Raw genomic sequence first — 23,403 nt, forward strand, 5'->3', positions numbered from 1 at the left:
TGTTCATTCTACTTTAAAACTGTTGGAAGGTGCCTTCTTGCCTATGTCACCACTCAGAGGATAGATTTGGATAGCTGCAATCAATGGTCTTCGAGGAGAAGCAGGAGTCCAACTCCACAGGGACCTTGGAACATGTAGATCTAAAGGGAAATTTTGACTAACAGAGAGAGAGTGGCTTGACAGAAGTGTATTTTAGCTTAGACATTGAATTTGACTTAAAACAAAAATAAAAACAAAAAATTTCATTCAAGTCCCAGATGTATAACTTACCAGCTCTGTGATTATGAACACATCCCTTCAACTTGTCAAGCCTCAGTTTCTTTATTTGTGTTCAGAGGTATTGCAGAGGGTTGTTTTGAGACTTAAATAGCAGTCGTGAAAGTGCTTTGTATGGTATAAGTTACTAGCAACTAGAAGGTATTAATATTGCCAATAAATCTACAACTGTGTTTTTTATAATCAATCCCATTTTAAAGAGTAACAGAAGATACAATTGCCTTTTTAGTTGAAGACATTTTGAGGGCAGGATGCCTGGGTGGTACAGTTGGTTGAGTGTCTGACTCTTGGTTTCAGCTCAGGTCATGATCTCAGGGTGGAGAGATGGAGCAACGTGTTGGGCCCCTAGCTCAGTGTGGAGTCTGCTTGAGATTCTCTCTCCCACTCTTTCTGCCCCTCTGCCACCCTCTCTCTCTAAAATAAATAAATCTTAAAAAAAAATTTGCAGGCAAATGTTAAAAATCAAAATAATTTCAAATTTCTGTATCTTACTCTAGGCTGTTCAATGCTATGACACCATTATCCCCATACATAAATATAAATATATATATACACATATGTATAATACATGCTTTATGTATGTATAAACATATATGCTTATGTATGCAAATAAATGCACATATATCATAGAATTCCTACATAATAAAAAGATTATATCCATATGGGAATTAAAATATGTACAGTAATAATAAATTACATATATGCATATATATAGACACATATAGAGATCTTAGTACCATGGAAAACTATGTAAATTAATACCCTCACGGGACAAAAGACTTGAAAGAAATCATGCCACGTTAGTCTCAAGTTGATTTAATTAGCTTGATTGTGTTCATTTATGACATACTTTTTCTTTTCCTGTAGCACCATCTCCCTCTCAAAATGAGATGTTGCCTGAAGTTTCCAAGTTTATATGGTTGAAAGCAATGCAGGCGAGGAGGGACGAAGTTGGCAAAAGTGGGTCAGGGTATTTATCACCATTTATCACCAGATTTATCATAAATCACCAGATTTATCACCATTCGTGGATACCAAGCATCTGTGCTGATATTTCCAAACTCGACCTCCAGAAGCTATATGGTGCCCTCAGATTTATATATCCTCAGATTAGGGACTGGCAGTTTTTGCCAAAGTATGCAAAATGGGTTCCCAGGTCTGGAGGTATAGGACTCCCCTGTGCTGCCCTCAGTACTCTCTTCATGATTAAAACAAGTTTGATCTGATGGACATAAAAACCATGGGATAAGTGGTCCAAAGAAAGTGGGAGAGGGGGGATGGGAAGAAACCCTGTGGGTTAGAATGTAAATGGGCAGTTGGTTAGCATTTTGGGGAAGGGAATGGGCACATATTATTTACCTAAGGACTACTATGTATGAGTGAAGCAATTTAGGAAACACAAATCATTATTTACCCTTGCAGCTATTTGGAGCTTCCTTTTATGTGGCCCTCTGATTTGGAAACTCAACTTTAAATGAGTGGCTGACTGTTCAAGGCAAGAAACAAAGTAAAACCAGCTCTTCATACATAATTTACCAAAAGCCCTTACTTCCCATTTTTTTGTCAGCAACCCATATTGCTTTCATCGATCAGATAGTCTACTAACGTTAATTCATTAATTAATCAACACATATTTTGAATATATTGTATAATGCAGATTAGGTTCACATGAAAGACATTTGTCATGGGAGTGAAAAAGAAAGTCTATGAAATTTGGAAGTCTATGAAATTATTGAAACAGTCTTGTTGACTAAATTCCAAAAGACTAGCTTTTAATATACTTCCCCTGTCTGGACTGTATGCCTTAAAGGTGACATTTCTTATTCATCACACAGTCCACTAATAGAAGATGTTAGATAAATGCTTGTTGGACTAACGTGTTGCAGTTATCTATTGCTTTGTAACGAACAACCATCCCAAATCTTAGTGGAAATAACAGCCACTTTATTTAATTGCTCAGAATTTTATGATTTTGGCAGAGCTCAACAGAGTAGCTTGTCTCTGTTCCATGTGGCATCAGCTAGAATGGCTTGCCTGGGGCCAGAGGATGCATTCTCAAGATGGCTCACTCATGCAAGTGGTGAAGTGTCAGGGACAGGTTAAGGCTGACCTGTTAGGACACTGGGACAGCTAGGTTCTTCTTTCTTATCCACATCATCTCAGAGCCTCTACCTCTCCATGTGGCCTCTCCAAATGATCCCTCCACATGGTAGTGGAACTGCATAAATGTGTAGATAGATGATAGAGAGATAGAGATATATAGATACAAACTGTTTTTATTTAAGTTAAAAATAAGTTGTGGATAAAAACAAAAAAAATAACTTGTGGAAAATATTTTTGGTGGATCATGATATACATCCATACAGTACAGCTAATATTTCAGATGCTAATTTCACAATTTATCTTACCACTGTGATCGCAGAAATGCACTAACAAGAAACACATTTGAAGGAAGGACTCCACGCCCCGCTGCAAGCCTCCCTACAGAAGTTGCCGAGTGAGCACCAAAGAAAAGAGAACTTGTCCCCTTCTTTGGCTGTCTCTTGGCACCCACATATATGATTATGCAATAGCCTTTGGCCTGCTTTGGAAATTCATTAATCATTATCCAGAAGTTCTGCTGCGGGGAAGACCCTGCAGAACATCACGTCTTCTCCACTTGCAGCCTGTCTTTACTTGAAGGTCCTCTTCCAATTTCCAAATTTCAGTGTTTATCCTGTTTTTGCTCCCCTTCAGAAGAGTCTTGCTTGCTTAGTTCTCATGCTTTATCTCATCAGCAAGAAGATGTGTTACCACCACAGGGAACAGTAGAGCTGTGGGCATAGTGACTGCCATTGACTGGGGTGCCCCTGTGGGCTGGCAACCACAGGCCCTATTAGAAGAGTTTGATGAGATGGCCAGGCGGATCTGTCTCTATACCAACTTGGATGCCAGCTTCCAAAGAGAGTTGGGGACCACACCAAAGCTAGTCTATTCACTTGGTGTGCTCGATCCAAAATCCTTTTCTCATTTATCACGTAGTCCACCAACACTACGTGTTATATAAATACTTGTGGGAATAAAATGTCTCAGTTATCTATTGCTATGTAACAAACATGCCCTCCCCTGACAGCTTCCTTGTGTTGGAAGATTTTTCATTTATTTCAGTTAGAAATAGACTCACTTGTATTCTTGCATGCACAATGGCAACCTGCCAATTATCAGTCTCCTGAAACTCCTGAAGAACATCTGGACTGAAAATTGCTTCGATAAACGCTTATTATGGCCTTTTTCTCAAATATCTGAAATTTGGTTAAGTAGTCACTTCCCTGATAATGAGAAAGTATAGATGATATCAATTATTTGGAAAAACTAAAATATTCGGGGCACTCGGGTGGCTCAGTGGTTGAGCGTCTGATTTCAGCTCAGGTAGTGATCCTGGGGTCCTGGGATGGAGTCCCACATCAGGCTCCCCACAGGGAGCCTGCTTCTCTCTGCCTATGTCTCTGCCTTTTCCTCTGACTCTCATGAATAAATAAATAAAATATTTTTTAAAAAAGTTAAAATAGCATGGATGGGACGGGTTTGCTCAGGTCGTATCTGCCACCATTGGTAATGTGTTGGCTGCATGCCAGGGGCTGCACAGTGTTTTTACATGTACCCTCTTCTTTGACCTTCATAACCCATAAGGCAAACACTATTATGATTATAGTCTACAGGTAAGGAAACTGAGGTACAGATATATTAAGGAAGTAATTTGCCCAAGGTCATAAGTATAGCAGGGGAGGAAGCCTTGATTCTAGTTCCAGCTGCCATATTACACTTGGGGACACTTGCGAGATTCCTGCTGAACTTCAGCACACAAGCATGCACACGTGCACACACAGCTAGTTGATGCTCTAGTGATTTTAATGCAGCAAGTGTTGTTTGTAGTGCCTCCCCATTATCCCTGGGCTGCTGGTGGTTTTCCATTGCTATTATTCTTTTAATCAATATATTTGCAACAAATTTGTGGAATTACTATTGGGTTTCACTTCTGCTGGTCATTTTGTTCATGTGCACTGTTATGTTTCCATTTTAATTGCTATTTTTTTTCATAATACTTTGTTGTCACTGAATGCTTTTCCTCCTAAAAGGCGAGGTAAGCAGGATAGGTGGATGTGCCATCTCTTGCTTTGCTTCTGTGGTCAGTAAAGTCTGGGCACCACCAGAGTAAGGAAAGGAATCCCAAAAACCAAGCAGGTCTTGCCATGTGTCCATGCTATATGCTGGTGAGGCTGGTCATAGCTTCGTAAGGGCATCTCTCCCCGACTTTGGATGTCTCTAATTAATCAGCATTTTATAAAATCTCCCTTCAAGTTTGAAAGCCTTCATCTGTAAGAGATTTAGTTCTAGGTAACTTTTGTCATATTTTATAAAATGTAAAAATGTCTTGGAGTCTTTTAAAAGGTAAAAATGTCTTGGAGTCTTCTTAAATCTAGCCAGAACTCAGGAGACACTAGGAAGCCAATGGAGAGTGCTTCCTGAAACTAAACCCACCTCCAAGAGTCCACATAGCTGAGCCATCCCTTCAGCTATTCCTCCCTGTCCCTGCACACACACACAAATGGATAAACTCTCACAAATACAGTCAGACACATGAACTCACAAAGTCAATACACTCACATACAGGCACACACCCAATAATACCCTTATATACATACCTCAGACACATACCAGACACACACTCACAAATATCCTTACACACACACAGACACACACACACAATTATTTAATAGGTATAGAGTTTCAGTTTTGCAAGATGAAGAAATTAGAAATTCTGAAGGTTGGTTGTACAACACTGTCAATATAATGAACACTATTGAACTGCACACTTAAGAATGGTTAAGATAGTAAATTCTATGTTATGTATATTTTACCAAAATTAAAAATAACAATAAAAATAAAGACAGAGATATTCACTGTAAGCTCACAAGTGCATTAGTTAGTTTTTGCATTCCTCCATTTGTCCTTCTGGAGGATCCTGCCATGAGGAGATCGAGCCCAGCAATCTGCTGTTCCTGGGAAGGTAGATTAAGGATGATAGCAGAACGCTGGCAAGGGAGGGTCATGCCTAGGGGAACCGAAGCAACGAGAAGCATCTGCCATCTGGAACTGTCACTAGTGTGGATTTACATCTCTCCTAAAAGAAGAGGGAAAAGAGCGGTTGGAGGAACAGTCCTTTCTCAGAACCCAAGCCCTGTTGCAGAGGCATCTGTGATGGTGTTTTATAAATTCCTTCTTGTGGCTTTAAATGTCATTGTCAGACTTCATAAAGACTCCCCTGAGGCTTCAATAAGACGTGAATGGATGAAGAGGGCCACTCTCCTTTACCGACTGCTCACTCCACTGACTGGAACATGATTATAAACTTTCTGCCCAGCCTCCCTCCCCAGCCCCACCTCTTCTGGAGTGGAAAGTTCCCCCCCAATTCCTAAGGCTCAAGGTCACTGGAGGAGAAAGGCTTCCCCATGAGATGGACTTTGATCTTTTATGTTGGAGGGTTTGACATCTTTGTAGGAGGCCAGTTGTTATTTATATCCATTCTCTGTGCAACTACATCTATAACCAACAAAACCCAGGTCCTGTTTCTACTGGAAAAATACCCAGCAGGGTCCAGACGTATTTGTTTGTTTGTTTGTTTGTTTGTTTTTAGACGTGATGTTTTGCATGTAAATCAAATAGAGTTTGCTGGAAAAGTCATCCCCTGAGCAAATACAGTCTGCTTGTGGGTATTGCCAAGTAAGAGAGGCATGGTAGTTTATGTAGAGAGAAGAGTGTCCATACCCCAGAAATGAAAACTCAGACGGAACCAATCAAAGTAAGATAACTTGGAATCCTTCTTCCCATGTACCTTCTGTTCATCTATAGTTCCGAAAGGTTTGCTACATATTTCTAATGGCAGTCAGGATCCCTAAGTGACGAGTGTAGACATTCTTGCCCTGGCCCTTGAGTAGGCAATGAGAGGTTGATTACAGCTCTGTTTCAATCAACAGGACATTGGGATCATGGTCCCTTCAGTTATAGGAAAGTGAGAAAGTATGCCAGGGCTTATGCATGCCTATAGAATGCACGCCTCTTCAGAGGTCCCATCCTGAGCCAGTGAGGCCAGGGAAAGTGTGTATGGGGGCAGGGGGACCTACCCCTTGGAGTTTCTCCTTGCTCCAGGCCATTGCTATGGCCTCAACAGCAATGTCTGGAAGGGAAAGTGAGGGACTGGCCTCACTGGAGCTCTTTGCCCTGAGATCTACTCCTCACTTTGTCCTTGCTTTACTCTGTTTTGAGTGTGGGTGGGGGCTAGAGGAGTGACAAACTAGGAAGGTATGGAGAAAGGAGTCAACACAGCAGACCTGACACTGCTCTCCTTAGAAAGGCTTCTCTGCATGGATGGACCTTAGCTGGCATCTGGGAACTTGGACTTCAGGAGTTCCACTATTCCCTAACCAACAAGCATGACTCTCTGTGCCTGCACTGTTTGTACAATGAGGTTTATGCTGAGCACCTGCTTTCCTTCTTCAAGTCTGGAATTTGGTACATGCTCAGCAGAGTGCCTGTGCAACCAGCCTCCAATAACAACCCTGGGCACCGGGTCTCTAATGAGCTTCTCTGGTAGACAACATTTCACATGTGTTGTCACATTCGTAGCTGGGGATGTAAGCATGTGTCTGACTCCACTGGGAAGGGACTCTTGGAAGTTTGCTCCTGGCTTTCTTTGGACTTCACTCCATGCACCTTTTCCTTTGTGGATTTTTATTTTTATCTCCTCACTGTAATAAATCACAGCTGTGAGGATGATGGCCTGGTGAATCATCAAACCCAGGGATGATCTTGGGGCCCCCTCTCGACACAGGTGTAGTGGTGCCAGCTTTGTGGACTATGTTGCCCTGACTCCTCTATCAACTGATTTTCACTAAACTGAGCAAATGAGAGACAATGGAGGGAGAGTGGGAAGTGGAGGAAGAGATGAAGTGTCATTCTTCCCTCCATGCTGATCTCAGATTAACAGTGTTTCTGGTGATGACCAAATCTCAATAAGGTCTAGTCCCTGCCACATGATCCCAACCCTTGTGTTATGATACTACCACTCCTCTTTGCTGTTGCTAAATGTTGAGTTGACTTGCTTTCCCCTCTTTGGCTTCTGGTCTCTTCTATCACCTGTGTAACCAATCCCGTGTGTTCAATTCCCCCTTTAAAAAATACCTAATGTGGTTTTTGTTTTCTCAGCTGGACCCCACATGCAGTATTAAGGTATTCCTTAAATACCTATACTGTGTCACCTCCATGCCAGGCAAGAAACATTCAGAAACAAAAGACCCCACAGAGTTCAGAGTCTATTCATCCAGCTGTTTCTGCAGCAGTCACATTTTTCTGGCATAGCTCAAGTTTCCTCATCTGGCCCGAAAACTTAATTCTGATTTCTAAGCATCAGTGAGGAGAAGAGGCTCTGTAACATGGCTGGGCGTCAGCCACATGCTAGGGCTTGGTGCCCTCAAACATTCTCTTATTGACACTAATTGTTAGGCACAAGGAAAGCCATTATGTTTGTAATGCTTCTGGGTCAGTGGTTTGGAGAGGTTAGAGAACTAAACAATACATGTGCATAGCTACACAACGATTAGGGAGTCTCAGGCTAAAAGTGACACTGAGGTGGTAGGTGTGAGGATGACAAGCCTGTCCTGAATGCACAACATGGCCAGGAATCTTAGGGAGGCTGGCAGCTGTGCCACCTAAACTGGAGAGTGCAGAGCTGCCCTGCTTTTCCCCAGACCCATATGGACAAGGGAGTCTCTAAGAATCATGAGGACTCAGATTTTATTTTTGCCAGGAGAACCAAGAGAGTAGAATGATTTCCCTCTGGCACTCAGCAAAGAATGTGAAAAGGATGGACTTTGAGTAATTGAATGGTCAGCAGACTCTCCCAGGGGAACTCCAGTTGGAGTCTCTACCCTCATACAGTCTAGTGGGAGTACAGACAAGGAAACAGTGGCTGCATTGTATGAGGAGCACCAGGACAAGGCCAGCTCCCCCCAGGGCATTTGTGCAGTTTAGGCTGAGATCTGGAGAGTCAAGAAGAAATAGTCTTATGGTAAGAAGAGTGAAAGGAGAAGAATATGTTTCTGGCAGCAATACAAGTGGTACAAAGCAGTGAAATCCCTGGGGCTTGAGCATAGTGCAGGAGTGAGCCAGGAGGTGAGTAGAGTGGGGGTCCTGGCCAGCACGCCACAGAGAGCAAAAGAAATGGGGTTGGAGGGCAAAGTAGGACTGGCATTGCAGAGACCCAGTCAACTGAGATTTGGGATTTATCTTAAGAGCAAAGGAAAGTGGTGATAAAAGAGCTTGTGTAATGAATTTGATTTCAGATTTGAGCCCCTCAAAGCTCTGTCTCACTGCAGTGTGGAGAATGGATTGGAGGAATAAGATTGGAAGGGGTAGGTGGTTCTGGGGATTTTGACAACAGAGGATGATGTGGTGGTCTGAGCCTCCACAGTGGGAGTGGGAGTGGATGGGTAGATTCAAGAGATTTTTAAGAGGAAGAATAGAAAGTATTTGTTGAGGGATTGGATTTGGGGATGGGGGAGGTGGAAAGAAGGAAGTGTTGAGAACAACACCACATGTCTGGCTTAGCAACAGAATGCAGGGTGGTGGCATTCACTGAGACAGGGAGCTTCTGAGATGGACCAGGTTCTCAGGGGAAATTACACATCTCATTTTAGACATGATGAGTGTGAGTTATCACTGGGACATGCCAAGTGAAGATGGTTGGGAGGAAGTTAAATTGGGGAATCTGAGGTTCTAGAAAAGATCATGGCTAAAGACCTAGATTTGGGATGTGTCAGGATACAGATGGGAAATGAGAACGATGGGAATGATGAGCTTATCCAAAGGGGCAGCACTGGAGGAAACCCTCAAGGGTGTAATGCCCAGAATCCAGGGGGAAAAACCTGAGTGGGCAAGTCCAATGTCTCCAAAGGTTGAGTAAATGAGAACAAAATCTTGTCCTTTGGATTTAGAATAGACCATTGGTGACCTTGAGCTAGTTTTAATAGAGCCATGGGGGCAGATTCCAGACAGCAGAAGCTTGCAATGAAGAGGAGAGTGGCAAGGGATAGCTGGGGGCATGTAGGCCAAGGGAAGGTTTTAACAAGCCTTGAAGAGACTTGCCTTGAAGTTGTGTCAACATTGGTAGGAAGCAGCTGCCAGTGTGGGAGCTTGAAGATAGAGGAAAAAGAATGGATATGCAGGAGGGCAAGGCCCTGGAGAAGCAGGTTACATGGATCACAGGCAAAAAGACAGAGCCCTGTGCTCTTGGTCAAGGACAAGGGGGTGGCTGGAATCCTTTCCCACTTTGGTAAGAGAAAGAAAGAGGGGAAAGATGAGTAAGTTTGCAGTCAAGTTCATAGATTGGTAGCAAAAAATTTAGAGAATTGCTAACCAATGGCGTCTTTTTTTTTTCTCTCTCTCTCTCTCTATGAAATTAGATCAAGGGGCAAGGTCAGAAATTTGAAGACAGTAAAGAAGGTTAAAAATAGTCATGTCTGAAAATGGAAGTATTTAGAGATACAGAGACTCAGAAAATATATATTTCTTTTCTATTTCTTCAGTCATTTGAAGATAAATCAAAATGGTTTTCAGAAAAAAAACAAAGTGTTATTTTCTAATTTTTGTGACACTCAAAGTTATTTACTCATCTTCCCCAGGGCTGGGCCTCCCCTCCTGTGGGAAGTCTTGCATTTAGGTGGTGGCTGAGGCTCCCATGGATGTTTCAAGAAGGCAGACCATGCCTCTCAGCCTTATTTGCACAAGAAGGACACGTTGCTCTTGCTTGATGCTTGATGCGTAGTCACAGCTGTCTGTGACCTGTCTGCCAGAGGGCAAACTCACCCTTCAGCCAGGCAGCCAATCTCAGAATCCCCAGAGCTGGGACCTTGCTGCATGGAGAAGACCCTTCCAGCCCTCGAAGGGAAGGGAGGGGGCAGGTCTGAAGGCATTGGAGAGAGCCCAGAACTGGAGGTGGGGATGGGGAGGAGAAGCAGGGTGGGAGTCAGGGGGGCGCGGTGGGAGGAGGGGCTCAGGCCAGAATAACACAGAGGATGGAAGAAGAATGTAGAAAGTCCTAGAAGCTGCTCCGTTTGCTCCAGCTGTCAAGAAGGGGGAGGAGAAAACCCTGTGGGGACCGGGGGGAGGAGGTTGGGGCTGTTAGGAAGTTATTTAAGAGCCAACTTTCTTGTTTTTCCTGCGTCCTTTTGAGGAAGTGCCCCTGAGCCACACGGAGCCAGCCTGCACTAGGGCACCTCTGGCGGGGAGCACAGGTAAGCAGCTGCCTTTCCTGCCTCCTCCCTCCTGCCTCCTGCCCAGCCTCACTGCAGACCTGCCTGGGAGCTAGGAGCCCAGGGCCCTCTGCGCCAGTGCCCCTGCACCAGCCTTGTCCAGAGGCTGAATCTCTTGTCCAGAGATCCCTCAGGTGGCTGCTGGGGGTCTAGGGGGCAGGGTGCAGAGGCACCCCCACTTGTCCCCTGCCCTTCCTGGTCCCCATCTCTGCTCCTACCCAGCCCCACTCCAGCCCAGCAGGGGACTTCTCAAGTACTCCTCCAAGCTTCCCTGAAGGCCAGAAGAGGGGAATGAGGGACTTGGGAGTGCTCTCCCAGGGGAGCAGACTGGGGAGGACTGAGACAAAAAGTTAGAGAGAGAGAGAGAGAGAGAGAGAGAGAGAGCCAGGTAAGAACACTTGCTTGGCTTGGCTCTCCATCCCTAGGTGTCAGCTTTCCTCCTTCCAGTGCAAGAGCTGAACTTGAGCACTTGCCCCACCCCCACCCCAAAACCTGTGGAGAAGGGGGTGCTTCTGCCCTCTTGCACTCACACAGCAGGCCTGCATAGGCTCCTCTTACCTGGTAAACACTGGGGCTCCCCAACTCTCTGCTCTCTGGGTTCTCTCTCCCAACAGGCTACTGCTTCACTCTGTTCTCCCCCAAACTCGCCCCTCCCTCAGTGATTCTAAGCCCACCCTGGTTATTTTCCTCCAGAGGACTGTTTCTTCGTGCTCTCCCTCCATCATTAACCCTTTCTCCCTGTGCCCTCAGCTCACTAGAGACTTTGTGTAAATATGCCTGCAGGTATTTATGGAAACCTATTCAGACTTTATACTTCCAAACATCGCTGTCTCCTTCCCAGACCAAATACCTTAGAAAGTGGTTCATTTGTCTCCAGCTATGTTGCCTTTGCTCAACATGTTTCTAGAACAGCCTACTCTGGTTGCCTCTATAGTGAAGGCTCTTCATCTTTTGAGGGTGTGCTCAATTTTTGAAAAGAGCCAAATAACCAAGAGTCATGGCTGGGTGATCCAGGTGATCAAGATGAAAGCTCCATTTGGGCCAGAAACAAGGGCTCCCTTTATTTGGTCAGTTGGTCAACAAGTACTGATTGGGGCCCGACAGTGGGGTGTGTGGTGTTTGAGCTGGCTCCTTGCCTGTACAAACTCCAGAGGATGGGGAAGCAGGCTAGGAGCAAAGGCAGAGTTAGCACCAGGTACATTTAAAGAAAGGCTATTTATAGCCTTATTTAAAATTGCAATGTACCCTCTTCACCCACCCAGACTCCATCTGCCTTCTTCTGCTCTGTGTGGTCTTGGCTCCAAAGTACTTGCCACCCTCTTACACCCTTTTCTGTTTACTTCTGGAAAGTGTGTGCTCCACCCTAAACCTCACTGGACTGGGAGCTCTCTAGGTCAACAATCCTCTGTTTTAGTCTCTGATGTAACCCAGATGCCCAGATAGCAGCCTGGCACATAGTAGGCCCTCATTAAATCTTGGTTGCATTAACTTGCAAACATGGATGCTTTGGAGGATGCCATTTATCTGGACATGGTTGGATGACTTTATTCTTAAAAGTGACTTAGGGCTTCATAGGTCTGTAAGAAATGGACATAGGTACAGGCATACAACAATAAACATTCCTTACAAAGATGTTGCCTGTAGGGGTAATGAGGGAATAAAAAACCCAACAACCCTACTTTCTAAAATCTTTTACATTTCCCATTTCTTCCCATAAGCCCCTTTTCTTCTGCTTTCCATATGTTTTGACAAATAAGAAATCTCCCTGAGATCCTTGGGGAACGATACTCCATCATTAGACTAATCCTTACAGCCACTTCTCAAGTTTTATTTATGTGAAACTCAAAATGTGTTGCTCCAGTGCTATCCCACACAGATATGTCTGTTTCTCTATTTTTGAATCCTTGTCTCAACTGTAACTTGCCTCCCATTCCTTTTCTGTGTCTCCCTTTTGCCCCCATAAAGGAGCTTGTGAAGCTGAGAATGTCGGAGACCTCTGGGCCTGCATTTGGAGGCAGGAGAGCCCTGCCCCGCAACGCGTCCAATGCGGCAGAAGATGACCTCCCCACTGTGGAGCTGCAGGGGGGGCCGGTGCCCCGAGGAGTCAACCTGCAAGGTACAGGCACCACCACCTGCTCCTCACTGCAGGTGCTGGCTGGGTCAGCACCCTTTGTCTCCACTAGGCTCCCACAAAAGAGGCTCCCCTGTCAGTGTCTGGTATTAGAAAAGACTCCCAAGCCTTCTTTTGAGTGGTAAAAGGCCCAAAGATCCAGATTCTTGTCCCAGTTCTGCAACTTAATAGCTTTGTGATCCCAGGGAAGTCACTTTGTCTTTCTACCTCTTAGCTGTTTCCTCTCTAAAACAAGGGCATTGGCTCAGTGGATGCCTCTTCCAGTGCTCCTGTTCTGTTTTTAAAAATATTCTCTAGCTAGAAATTTCCACTTCTAAAATATTGTGGCTGTTTTGATTGTCTGGCTTGTGCCTCCTTCCCTCTCCCTCCTCCCTCGTCTTTCCATTGCTGTGAATTTCAGAGCTGGCGAAGATGCCAGACTCTGACAGTAATGGAGATGGAAGCCCTCTATTTCTCTCTGGTGCAGCCTGGTGAGCAGGTAAGGCAAGCTGCTTCCCCTGCTTGTGCCTGCGCTGATCCCCAGGGACCTGCTCTGGGAGTAGCAGCCAGCAGCTGACCTCCACTCAGCCCTGTCAGCTGTGATGGGGCCCAGGTGCCAACAATGGCTTTGGTGACACAGACACCATTCCCTTGGGCCACGACAGGGACATTCAGACTCCTGTCCCTGAATGGCATTTCGCATGGAGCACTTTTTGTCATAGCCCTCATGCACCAAGCCCACTTTTGCTCCTGAGAGTGCTGTGTGCTAAGTTTCGCTGGGAGGTAAACACCCACTTGCTGGGGTAGGTGCCCAGGATCACCCCGTGGTGTGTGGTTAATCCACTTCGTCAGAAAGAGACCAGCAGTTGAAAGCAAAGGGAAAGAATAATGCTGATTATTAACAAGTCCAGCAAATCAGAGAACTGCTCGCACCTTGTGAACAGGTTTGATTGTGTTATTACCCAATTGTGAAAACAGAGAGATATCTAGTATCTAGTACCATTTATTAAGGTACCACCCAAACTTGGAGGGGGGAGCTCACAGAAGGGTGTCTTCAGTTGAGTAGAAGGGTCCAGACATAATTGTGAACCTGTAGTTCTGAGCTATCTCTCCCAGTGGGGTGCTGCATTTTCTTCAACTCCCCCATTAGAGCCACAGAACTGAATTAAAAAGACCTTGCTAATCAACTCATCTAAATCTCCATGTTATCAGGTTGAGAAACTGAGACCAAAGCTAATAGTTGATGTTCACTCCTTCACTGCCAGGCTTGGGTTTGTGTTTTTCTTTTTTTTTTTTCTTCCTAAGAATGCAAATAAAATTGGAAAGCATGCAGACATCAAATTATCAAGCAATTATAAGCAAGGTATTATACCTTGGTGTATTCAGTTTTTAAAAATTATTTATTTATTTGACACAGCGGGAGATAGGGAGAGATAGAGAGAGTATGTGTGCACAAGCAGAGGGAGCAGCAGGAGAGGGAGAAACCAGCTCCCCACTGAGCAGGGAGCCCGATGTGGGGCTCGACCCCAGGACTCTGGGATCACGACCTGAGCCAAAGGCAGACGTTCAACCAACTGAGCTACCCAGGTGCCCCTGTATTGTTTTTTAGCAAAATTCCCTTCTGGCAGAGAAGATTCTGAGCCCTGGGGAATGGGGGCCAAGGTGCTGGAAGAAGTGGGCGGGAAGAGAAAGGGGTATAGGATCAGTGAGGAGAAAAGTGAACAGAGGCAGTGAGATGTAGCAAAGAGCCCCCTGGTCCAGGACTCAGAAGACCCAGGTTCTGGTTCCACATTTGTCACTCAGGTTGCCACCCATGAGAGCCTCAGTTTCTCCATCAGGAAAGTGGAGGCAACATCTACTTCTCAGTTGCCATAATTATCAAATGACTAGTGCCTGTGAGACCCTGATCTATAGGATGTGACCAGCAAATGCTCATTGATTCAGAATGTGCAAGTTGTCATTACCTACAAGGTTAGGAGTCCACTCCAGTGAACTCTTATTTCTAAGGGGAACATGTAACAGCCTGCAGGGCCTGTATATCTGAGATCTGAACAAAATGTGGCTATTACATCAAAACTACCAGAGAACTTAAGTAGGTAGACTGATTTAAAAAAAAAATCTGGGATTACTATGTTCTGTTTATTTTTGGAGGCACGGGTGGGGAATTATTTTGAAAAATCAGTCATCATTTGCTTGGCAATCATCTGTGTCCATGGCCCAAGTGGCAGTCTGGGATACCTATTATGGCCCTGGTGGAGGAATGGGAGTGTCCAATGACTATTTGTAGAATGATTGAATAGTCAATCACTTGAGAATTGAATGACTCATCAGGCCTAGAGTCATTATAATCTTAATATTAATTATTAACAGCAGATTCAGGTTTCACAAACATGCATTCCGTTTAATCTGTCTCCCACAAGTGAGCTAAGTGCTATGCACCTTGAGGATAGGGTCTCTACCCTGGGAGCATAGTAGGAAATCCTAGATGAGTAGAACAGAGGAAAAATACCGGCATACGAGCCATCTGATCAAGGAAGAACATCTCCTACTTATTCTTTACACTTCACATTTCTCTTTAGTTGTGCCAAAGGCCGGTTTTCTGACACAAAATACATCAATTTCTCCGGAGTCATCCCCTGCTAGGGCTGTCACGTGTGTCTAAGCCGCTGTCTTCTTGCAGTTTATGCAATGACCCGTAGGGGGATCCAAGAGGCTTGGAGCTCCCTAAGCCCCTGAGGACAGCTTTGTCTCTCAAAGCCCTAAGTTAAACTCTCCTCATTTGTTTCAGTGGAAGCTTTTTCCAAAAGTGTTCCTTCAGCAAGCTGCTCCTGCCAAACTGACTGAGAAGGCAGAGAGGCCAGAGGAGGAAAGGGGGGAAATGGCAGATTTTTCACTTAGTCCTGCGGCAGTCATATAGTCATATAGTACACACCAAGTGTATACCCTGAATTCACAAGCTTTTGTGAATATTTGGTTAGGAACAACTTTAGCCTAAATTTAAAATGTATAAACTCACTTAAGGTTCTTCCCATTCAGCAGCATGATATTTAAAAAATTGAAATATTTGAGGTGACAATGAAACCCCAGGGATGGGACCAACCAGCCAGTGGTGATGTTTGACATCCTCATATGTTTTTAGGACATTAAGGACCTACTTCTGAATTCAGGTGTAGCCGACTAAAGTATGTGAAAATCTCCTCAGATGACTGGATTTGCATCTCTTCCTAATAGACTGTTCTGCATGTTTGGGGATTGTTTCTGGAACTATCTCTACAGCTTTTCTGGGCTCAAAGGTTATTTTAGCAGGATGTGTAATGTTCTGGAAGATAGCCTTATGTTCTTGGTCCGGTTTGACTCTGTATTATTAACCATAGGTGGTCATTGCAGTGGTGACTATAATCCTTATTTGGCAGATCTAATGTGATGAATTCAAACTGGAAAGCAAGTCTGGATCTCTAAAATATCAAATGCAAATAATAATAAAATAAAATATCAAATGCATTCAAGTCTTTCAGGCTAATGGAGTCCTCTGCCGTTCTGAGCATCTCCTCCTTCCCACCCTTCCCTGTAAAAACCAAATCAACTAATTAAGTAGTTAACTATCAATTTCTCTTTTGTGCAGAGTAGACCTTTCTGGATTGAGGGTTTTTAAAGGAATTAGAGGGATGTCTGGGTGGCTCAGTGGTTGAGCATCTGCCTTCAGCCCAGGGCATGATCCCAGGGTTCTGGGATCAAGTCCCTCATTGGGCTTCCTGTGAAGCCTGCTTCTCCCTCTGCTTCTCTCTGTGTGTCTCTCATGAATAAATAAAATCTTAAAAAAATAAATAAAGGAATTAGAAAGGCATCTACTATATGATGAAGAAATGATGTTGTATAAAACCAATTCATTCTTTCATTCTGTTTGTGTAAAAGCATTTAACGATTATACATATGTGTCAGGGACTATGCTAAGTTCTCTCTGGAGATGCAAAGATGAGCAAGCCAATCCCTGGCCTCAAGCGGTTCTCCATCTAATAGATGAAATAGACACAGAAATATCATTGCAATTCAGTGCTACAAATACTGTCACAGAAATTAGGCCAATTACTGTAAAAGAACAGAGAAAAGAATGACATGGCAAGGCAGATTTCCATCCCTGAAGAAGATGCCAGTCTCGCTTCGTATTCTAGCATGTCACATGTCATCAAAGGATGAGGAAGGCTTTGTGATGAAAGGCCATTTGAGTTGAGTTCTAGAGGATGAGTAGGAGTCTTCCAGTGCATGAGAACAGCATTTCTAGCAGAGAGAACAGTACATATCAAGTAATGTGGACAAGGAGGGAATGAGCCTGGGAAAAGTAAGCGGGGACCTGTTATAATAAGTACACTGAGACCTTACTTTTCGTCTTTCAGATAAAGGAAGATTTGCAAAGGAATCTAAATAGCAAAATGACATAATCAGAATTATGTTTCATGAAGGTAATTCCAATGGTGAGGAGCAAATGGAGAGAAGGAAATACATTTTAAGGCTGTTGAGATACTTCTGGTGAGAGGAGAAGTAGGCAGGGCAGATTTCCATCCCTGAAGAAGATGCCAGTCTCGCTTCTTATTCTAGCTTCCTGTGAGCAGCCGAGCATTTCTTATACATTTTACAGCACAGGACATTTGAATAGCAACAGTTAAAAAAAAACAACAAACTGCTTAAGAATGTTTTTAATCAATCTAATTAATAATATTTTAAAATTTGGGGTATCCAAAAGAAATATGAGAGAAGAACTTTTATCCTGTTGTTTCAACAATAAACAGACCTACTTCCTTATGGACAGTATTTATTCCTACAGTTTGGTAATAATATTACCAAAGATTGCATGGAGATTTCAATTCACTAGGGAATTCCTAGCATATAAACCTAAACATTTAACTTATTTCAAGATTCCATCTGTGACAGGTATAATCATTCTTGGAAGAATATTTTTACGACCTAAGGAGAAAATAATCTACTTTTTTTCATATTAGGGAAAGGGTAGGAGGACAGAGAGGCAGCCGGCTCATGAGGAGAGTTTTTTTTTTTAACAGTCCATTTTCTGATGTGTTTGGAATTAGGCTAAATTGTGTTAGGTAGACTTTTTGAAAGCTGTCACTTTGAAAGAGCAAGTTGCCAACTTCCCAGTTACAATATCTCCCTAAAAAAAAGAAAAAAAAAAAACCAAAAGTAGCTTCGCAATGAGTAGCTCCATTTTGCCAGGAACTGGGCTTGGACTGGGAGAAGCAAATTCATTTCCTGTTTGTGTCAGATGGAGCTTGGATGATGAGAAGGCTCTTTCAATCTAAGCTATGTCTTGTTAATCCAATAAAAAAAAAAGCAGAAATCAATATGCCAACTTAATAAATATTTACTGAGTGTTTACTGCATGAAGAGGTACAACACTAAGCAAAATGGGCAATAGAAAGAACTGTGATATTTTTGTACCCTTGCTCATATTTTATGACCAACATCTGTAGAGCCCTTGTTATTACTAGATATGTAAACACCAAATACAAAGCTGGATCTGTGGGTGGCTGTCCATGAGCAATGAAAGAAATATTTAATCAGTGGTTTTGAGACCTCATTTTATTCCTTAGTAATTACCCCCTAGCAAATCTGGAGAGTTATCAGATTATACGAGAAGAGGCCAATGGAGCTATCATTTCTTTCTCCCACTAAAGGATAAAGTACCCTGCCTGTTACCCTTCCATATGTCTTATCCTCTTGACTACAGTCTAGAACATTAGTTCTTCAAGTCTCAGTGTTGCTTTTAATCTTCTGTTTTTTGGTCAAGGTTTTATTTTATTTTATTTATTTTTTAAAAGATTTCATTTATTCATGAAAGACACGAAGAGAGAGGCAGAGACATAGGCAGAGGGAGAAGCAGGCTCCCTGCAGGGAGCCCAATGTGGGACTCGATCCCAGGACCCCGGGATCATGACCTGAGCCAAAGACAGATGCTCAACCACTGAGCCACCCAGGTGCCCCTTATTTTATTTTATGTTTTAAGAATTTATTTATTTAGAGAGAGCACAAGCAGGAGGAGGCACAGAGAGAGAGGGAGAACCTCAAGCAGACTTCACACTGTAGAGCCCAATATGGGGTTTGATCTCACAACCCTGAGATCATGACCTAGGCTGAAATCAAGAGTCAGACTGAACCACCCAGGCATCCTTCAAGTTTATTTTTTCAAATGTTTTCCTTGGTTTAAATTCTTTTAATATGGACTTCTATTTTAAGAGATTACACAAGGAAATTTTACTTATCATTGCCTTAGATTTTCCCCACATTGGGTACCACTGTAATTTTCCGTGATATATATTTTTTCTTTTTTCCTGAAGGCACTGACCTGTTGGAGAAATATTGCAGTGGAGAGTGAAAAGATGACTTAGGAAAAAAATAACATTTTAAAAAACTCCATACTTAGAAAGAAGTGTTATCAAAATTATAACATTGTTGAATGCCTTTTTAAAAATCAAATTCTTAATGTAAATGTTAATTTGTGTTTATTTTATATATTATCATTATGCTATATGTAATAATATTATTTAATATATATTTGTTTGACAAATATGAATATATTATATATGTGTTTTCACTATGAAACCATAGATTTTTTTTGGCTTAGGTTTTATGTATTCAAAAGAATTTATTAGTACTCTTGCTTACCTTTTGTTATAAGCAATATATGAGTTATGCACTATCAAAGCATGGCATTTTTATTCCAGTCTGAAATAAAAGTGCTGGCCTGGAGGCCTCATGTTATAAAAACCCAGATCATTGTCTTCAACACTGTACGATATACAATATGCTATATGTAGTCTTGAAACGGATATACATTAAGAATGAAATTGTCTAATAAATGACATTTAAAGACTTGTATGGTTAATCCTATGATAAATAGAATATCCACCTTATGATGCATAACCAACTCCAAGCTCCAATTCAGGCATTACATTTGTTTAAAGTGAAAAGTGGCATACTTGCTGTGGCTTCTTTTCACATTGTCCTGGGTACAGTGATGATGAGGTCTTGTCCTCAAAGAGCTTATAGTCCCACAGATAAAATTACCTATATTAACATAATTCAAAGTGCCTAATTATAATAAATTTGTATTTAAAAAAGAAAAGCATATTCTGGGAATGAAGAGGAGAAAATTATTTCATCCACCTGTAAAAATGTAAGAAAAGAAAAGCAAGCCTGTCTTCTCCGAATACAAGGGATGCAGCATTTTCTTTCTTTCTTTTTCTTTCTTTTATTTTAAAGAGAAAGAGAGCAAGCATGAACTAGCAGGAGTGGGAGCTTGTCAGAGGGAGAGGGAAGAGAGAATCTCAGGCAAGCTCCATGCTGACTGTAGAGCCCAAGGTGGGACTCAATCTCATGACCTCAGAGCATGACCTGAGCTAAAATCAAAAGTCAAACCCCTAATTGAGTGAGCCAACCAGGTGCCCCAGGAAGGCAGCATTATCTCATTTAATCCCAACACCACCACCATTTTGCAGAAGATAAAACTGAGACACAAGAAGTTTGTATAACTTGTCTAAAGTCACTGCAATAGTAAGTTCCAGGGCTGGGATGTGAGTCCAAGGAGTCTGGCTCCAAAATCCACACTCTTATCCACTATGCTATTCTCCTCTCTTAATAATAACAATGCTAATATAATAAAAATAATTTGTGAGAATTTACTCGGTGCCAGACACCGTGCTAATGCACTTTACATACATTTTTAAAAATCTAATCCTTACACTAACCCAATAAGGCAAGCGTTTCATTGTCTTTTTAAAGATAGGGAAACTGATGAGAGATTAAATAACTTCTCCGAGGTTGCACAATTAATAAATAGTGAAGCATCTCCTGGAGCATATTCTGCAAAACATTTGATGTCCACAAAAATTAGTTCCTGTGGTCATTTAAGTTCAGAAAACATAGTACCTGTAGGAGACTTACAGTCTACATGTATACAAGTCTCCCATAAATCCTGCAAGAATCCTGACTGACTTCGGTTAATCCAGCCTTTTCCAAACTGGTTTAACCATGGAACTCTTATTTAACCATGGAACTCTTATTCTTTCAGTGCATATCAACATCCCACCGAAGTAGCACAGTGTTACACTACTTTGAGGATAGACTGACTTTAGCCAGACTCACTAGACATTAACCAGGTTTACTGGACAGGTTCATGGAACTAGAAAGCCAAGAGTTTCCATTTGCAATAAGGAGAAAACAAATGAATCCCAGATACTAAAAAATACTTGAATTTCTCCTTCCAGCTTTATTTTTCCCGTTGGCAAAGCTGCTTGGGAAGCCAAGGCGTAAAACTAATATACTCATTTTCAGGGGCACATTACCATGGGAGTGAAGGTGGGATGAGATGAGGCAAATCCTGGCAGTGCTCCAGGACCGGTGCATTCATTACCCACAGGCAGATTAGACACCCCATCCCTCACCTGGAATGCTACAGCAGCCTCTTAGCTGAACTTCGTGCCTCCAACACTGCCACCATCCATTCCTTTTCTTATTCTGGCACCACAAGCAGTTGAAATATATATAGTTTCTATTTCAGATTTTTCATGGGATCCCCAATGCAGTTAAAATCCAGATTCCTTAACACGGTCTCCTGCCTACTCCTCCTTTGTGGTGCCACTACTACACTCCAGCCAACCAACCATCTTTTAATCTCTTAAGTAAACCACACATTCTCTTGCGTAAGTCTTTACTCCTCTCTCCCTGAAGCATCCTTCCCCCACTCTTTTTTCTACCTGGATAACTTGTTCATCTTTCTAACCATTGCTTATATAACTCATTTCCTCCAAAAAGCTCCCTTAATTCCACTCCCTCAATCTGAGTTACAGGCTCTTTATATTTCCCAGATACTCTCCTTCACCCAATACCCTATACTGCTTTATCATAATATGTCTATGTCATAACTATCTGTTCACTTTTTACTGTCACCACTGTGCATTTATCTAGCTTGTATTTATTAGGCAGTGACCTAATCAACATTTATATTCATGCCTTGAATGGCAACATTAAACAACACACATAAAATTCCTAAAGGACAGGAAGTTGAAGAGAATATTAAATATATTGAATATATGTTTAGTGTCTAATATTATATTAAGAGCTTGGAACAATTAACCAAATTCAATAAGATGAAATTTAATATGAATACATGTAAAGCTTTAAAATTGAGCTACAAAAAAGAAAACCTTTGCATACATATGGCTGGCTTCTAGGAGTCTGGATTGAATCATACTGCACTGCTGGTAGAAGTGACATCAGAATGTATTTTTAAGGGTTTGTTGTTGCTTTTTTTTTACTCTATCAGATGCTTAATGTAAATCAATAATAAGATAAAACCATTCAGAATGCTAATGATACCTTTGACTGAAATGATAGAAATATACTATTTGTTTCAAAAGATGTAGCAGCCTCTGTTTTTCCATTGGAAAAACCATAACTAGAATAATACACTTAATTCTAGGAAAAATGCAACAAGAGAAAAATTTATAAAATGGAATACATTCTGGAACATGGTAGAGGGTTAAAGTTCTGGAAAAGAACAGTTGAGGAAATGGAGGATGTTTTAGTCAAGGGAATAGAGGCCTTTCTATACCTAAGGAGTGCCAGATAAAATGAGTAGAATGTAGTCTATATTTATCCAGAAGTCAGAATCAGGATACATGATTAGAAAAATTAAAAGGAAGCAGATGTCAGTTCATCTTAAGAGGGCTTTTCAAATAATTAAAATTGTTTAAAAATGGACTGTTTGCCTTGTGAGATAGTGGGTTTCCTGTTCAGATAAAGACAAAAAGTCTAAGCATTTGGGCTTTCAAGATGTTTCTTGCAGTACATGGCAGGTCTACCAGATGGTCTAAAAAGTGCTTTTGCCCTCAGAGATTCTGTGAGGCTATAATATCAGTGCATTCCTTCCATTGGTGCTGATGAATGGAGACCTGATTAAACCCATTTCTAAGGATTCTGTTTTTAGACATTTAAGCAAAACAAAAACACATTGTTGAAAGGCACAGTGCTAAAAGGACCAGATGAGTTGATTACTAACGTCCCTTTCGACTAAGACATTTATGAATCTCCAATTCTTTCTGAAGCTGGCTTAACAGTGGGGACTGTGACCTTAATAAGGCCAGAGAACTTAGGGGAAAGGCAGCTTGGAAGAGAGAGGTCTAGAGAACTGAACATCTTCCACCCACAGCATAGTGGAAGGAAAGTGCCCTTTAGGGGACCATGTTCAAGGCTCTGCTATGGGGTAAAAATAAAACTGTATCTTGCATTTTCTGAGAGCTATAATGTTGCAGTCAGAATAGCCCACTGAGCACCCCACCATGTGAAATATAAAATGGCTCCATCAGAGTTTTAATTAAGCTAGCCACAAGGAAGCCTATGGCCCCAAGCATAGTGCCAGAGCTGTTGTCTTGTTATGTCATTGAATCTTTGTAGAAATTCTCAACGTAATAGTATCCTCATTTGAAAGGTGAGAAAACTCAGCTTCCATGAGGCAATATTCCTTATCTATGTAATTAAGAGACCTGAGATTCAAACTCAGGATTACCTGGACTTTGAGTTAATCAAGAGTGTTTCAGGAACTTCTAGACTTTAGAATTAGAGAGTATCTTAATGAGCCGAACTTCTTGGTTTCGCCTATGAGAC

The 23,403-nt window shown here is 42.2% G+C and overlaps 1 protein-coding gene across 1 annotated transcript in view; it reads left to right on the forward strand.

The window, feature by feature from the left end:
* Positions 1 to 10,504: 10,504 nt before the first annotated feature.
* Positions 10,505 to 23,403, forward strand: part of F13A1 (coagulation factor XIII A chain) — a 159,502-nt gene continuing 146,603 nt past the window's right edge. The window contains exons 1-2 of the mRNA XM_041771892.1: positions 10,505 to 10,604; positions 12,588 to 12,738. Coding sequence (XP_041627826.1) covers positions 12,606 to 12,738 — 133 coding nt within the window. The 5' untranslated portion in view covers positions 10,505 to 10,604; positions 12,588 to 12,605. The remainder of the gene's footprint in view (positions 10,605 to 12,587; positions 12,739 to 23,403) is intronic.

This window comes from Vulpes lagopus, chromosome 10 (assembly GCF_018345385.1).
Source record: "Vulpes lagopus strain Blue_001 chromosome 10, ASM1834538v1, whole genome shotgun sequence".
In the NCBI taxonomy this organism is placed as follows: Eukaryota; Metazoa; Chordata; class Mammalia; order Carnivora; family Canidae; genus Vulpes; species Vulpes lagopus.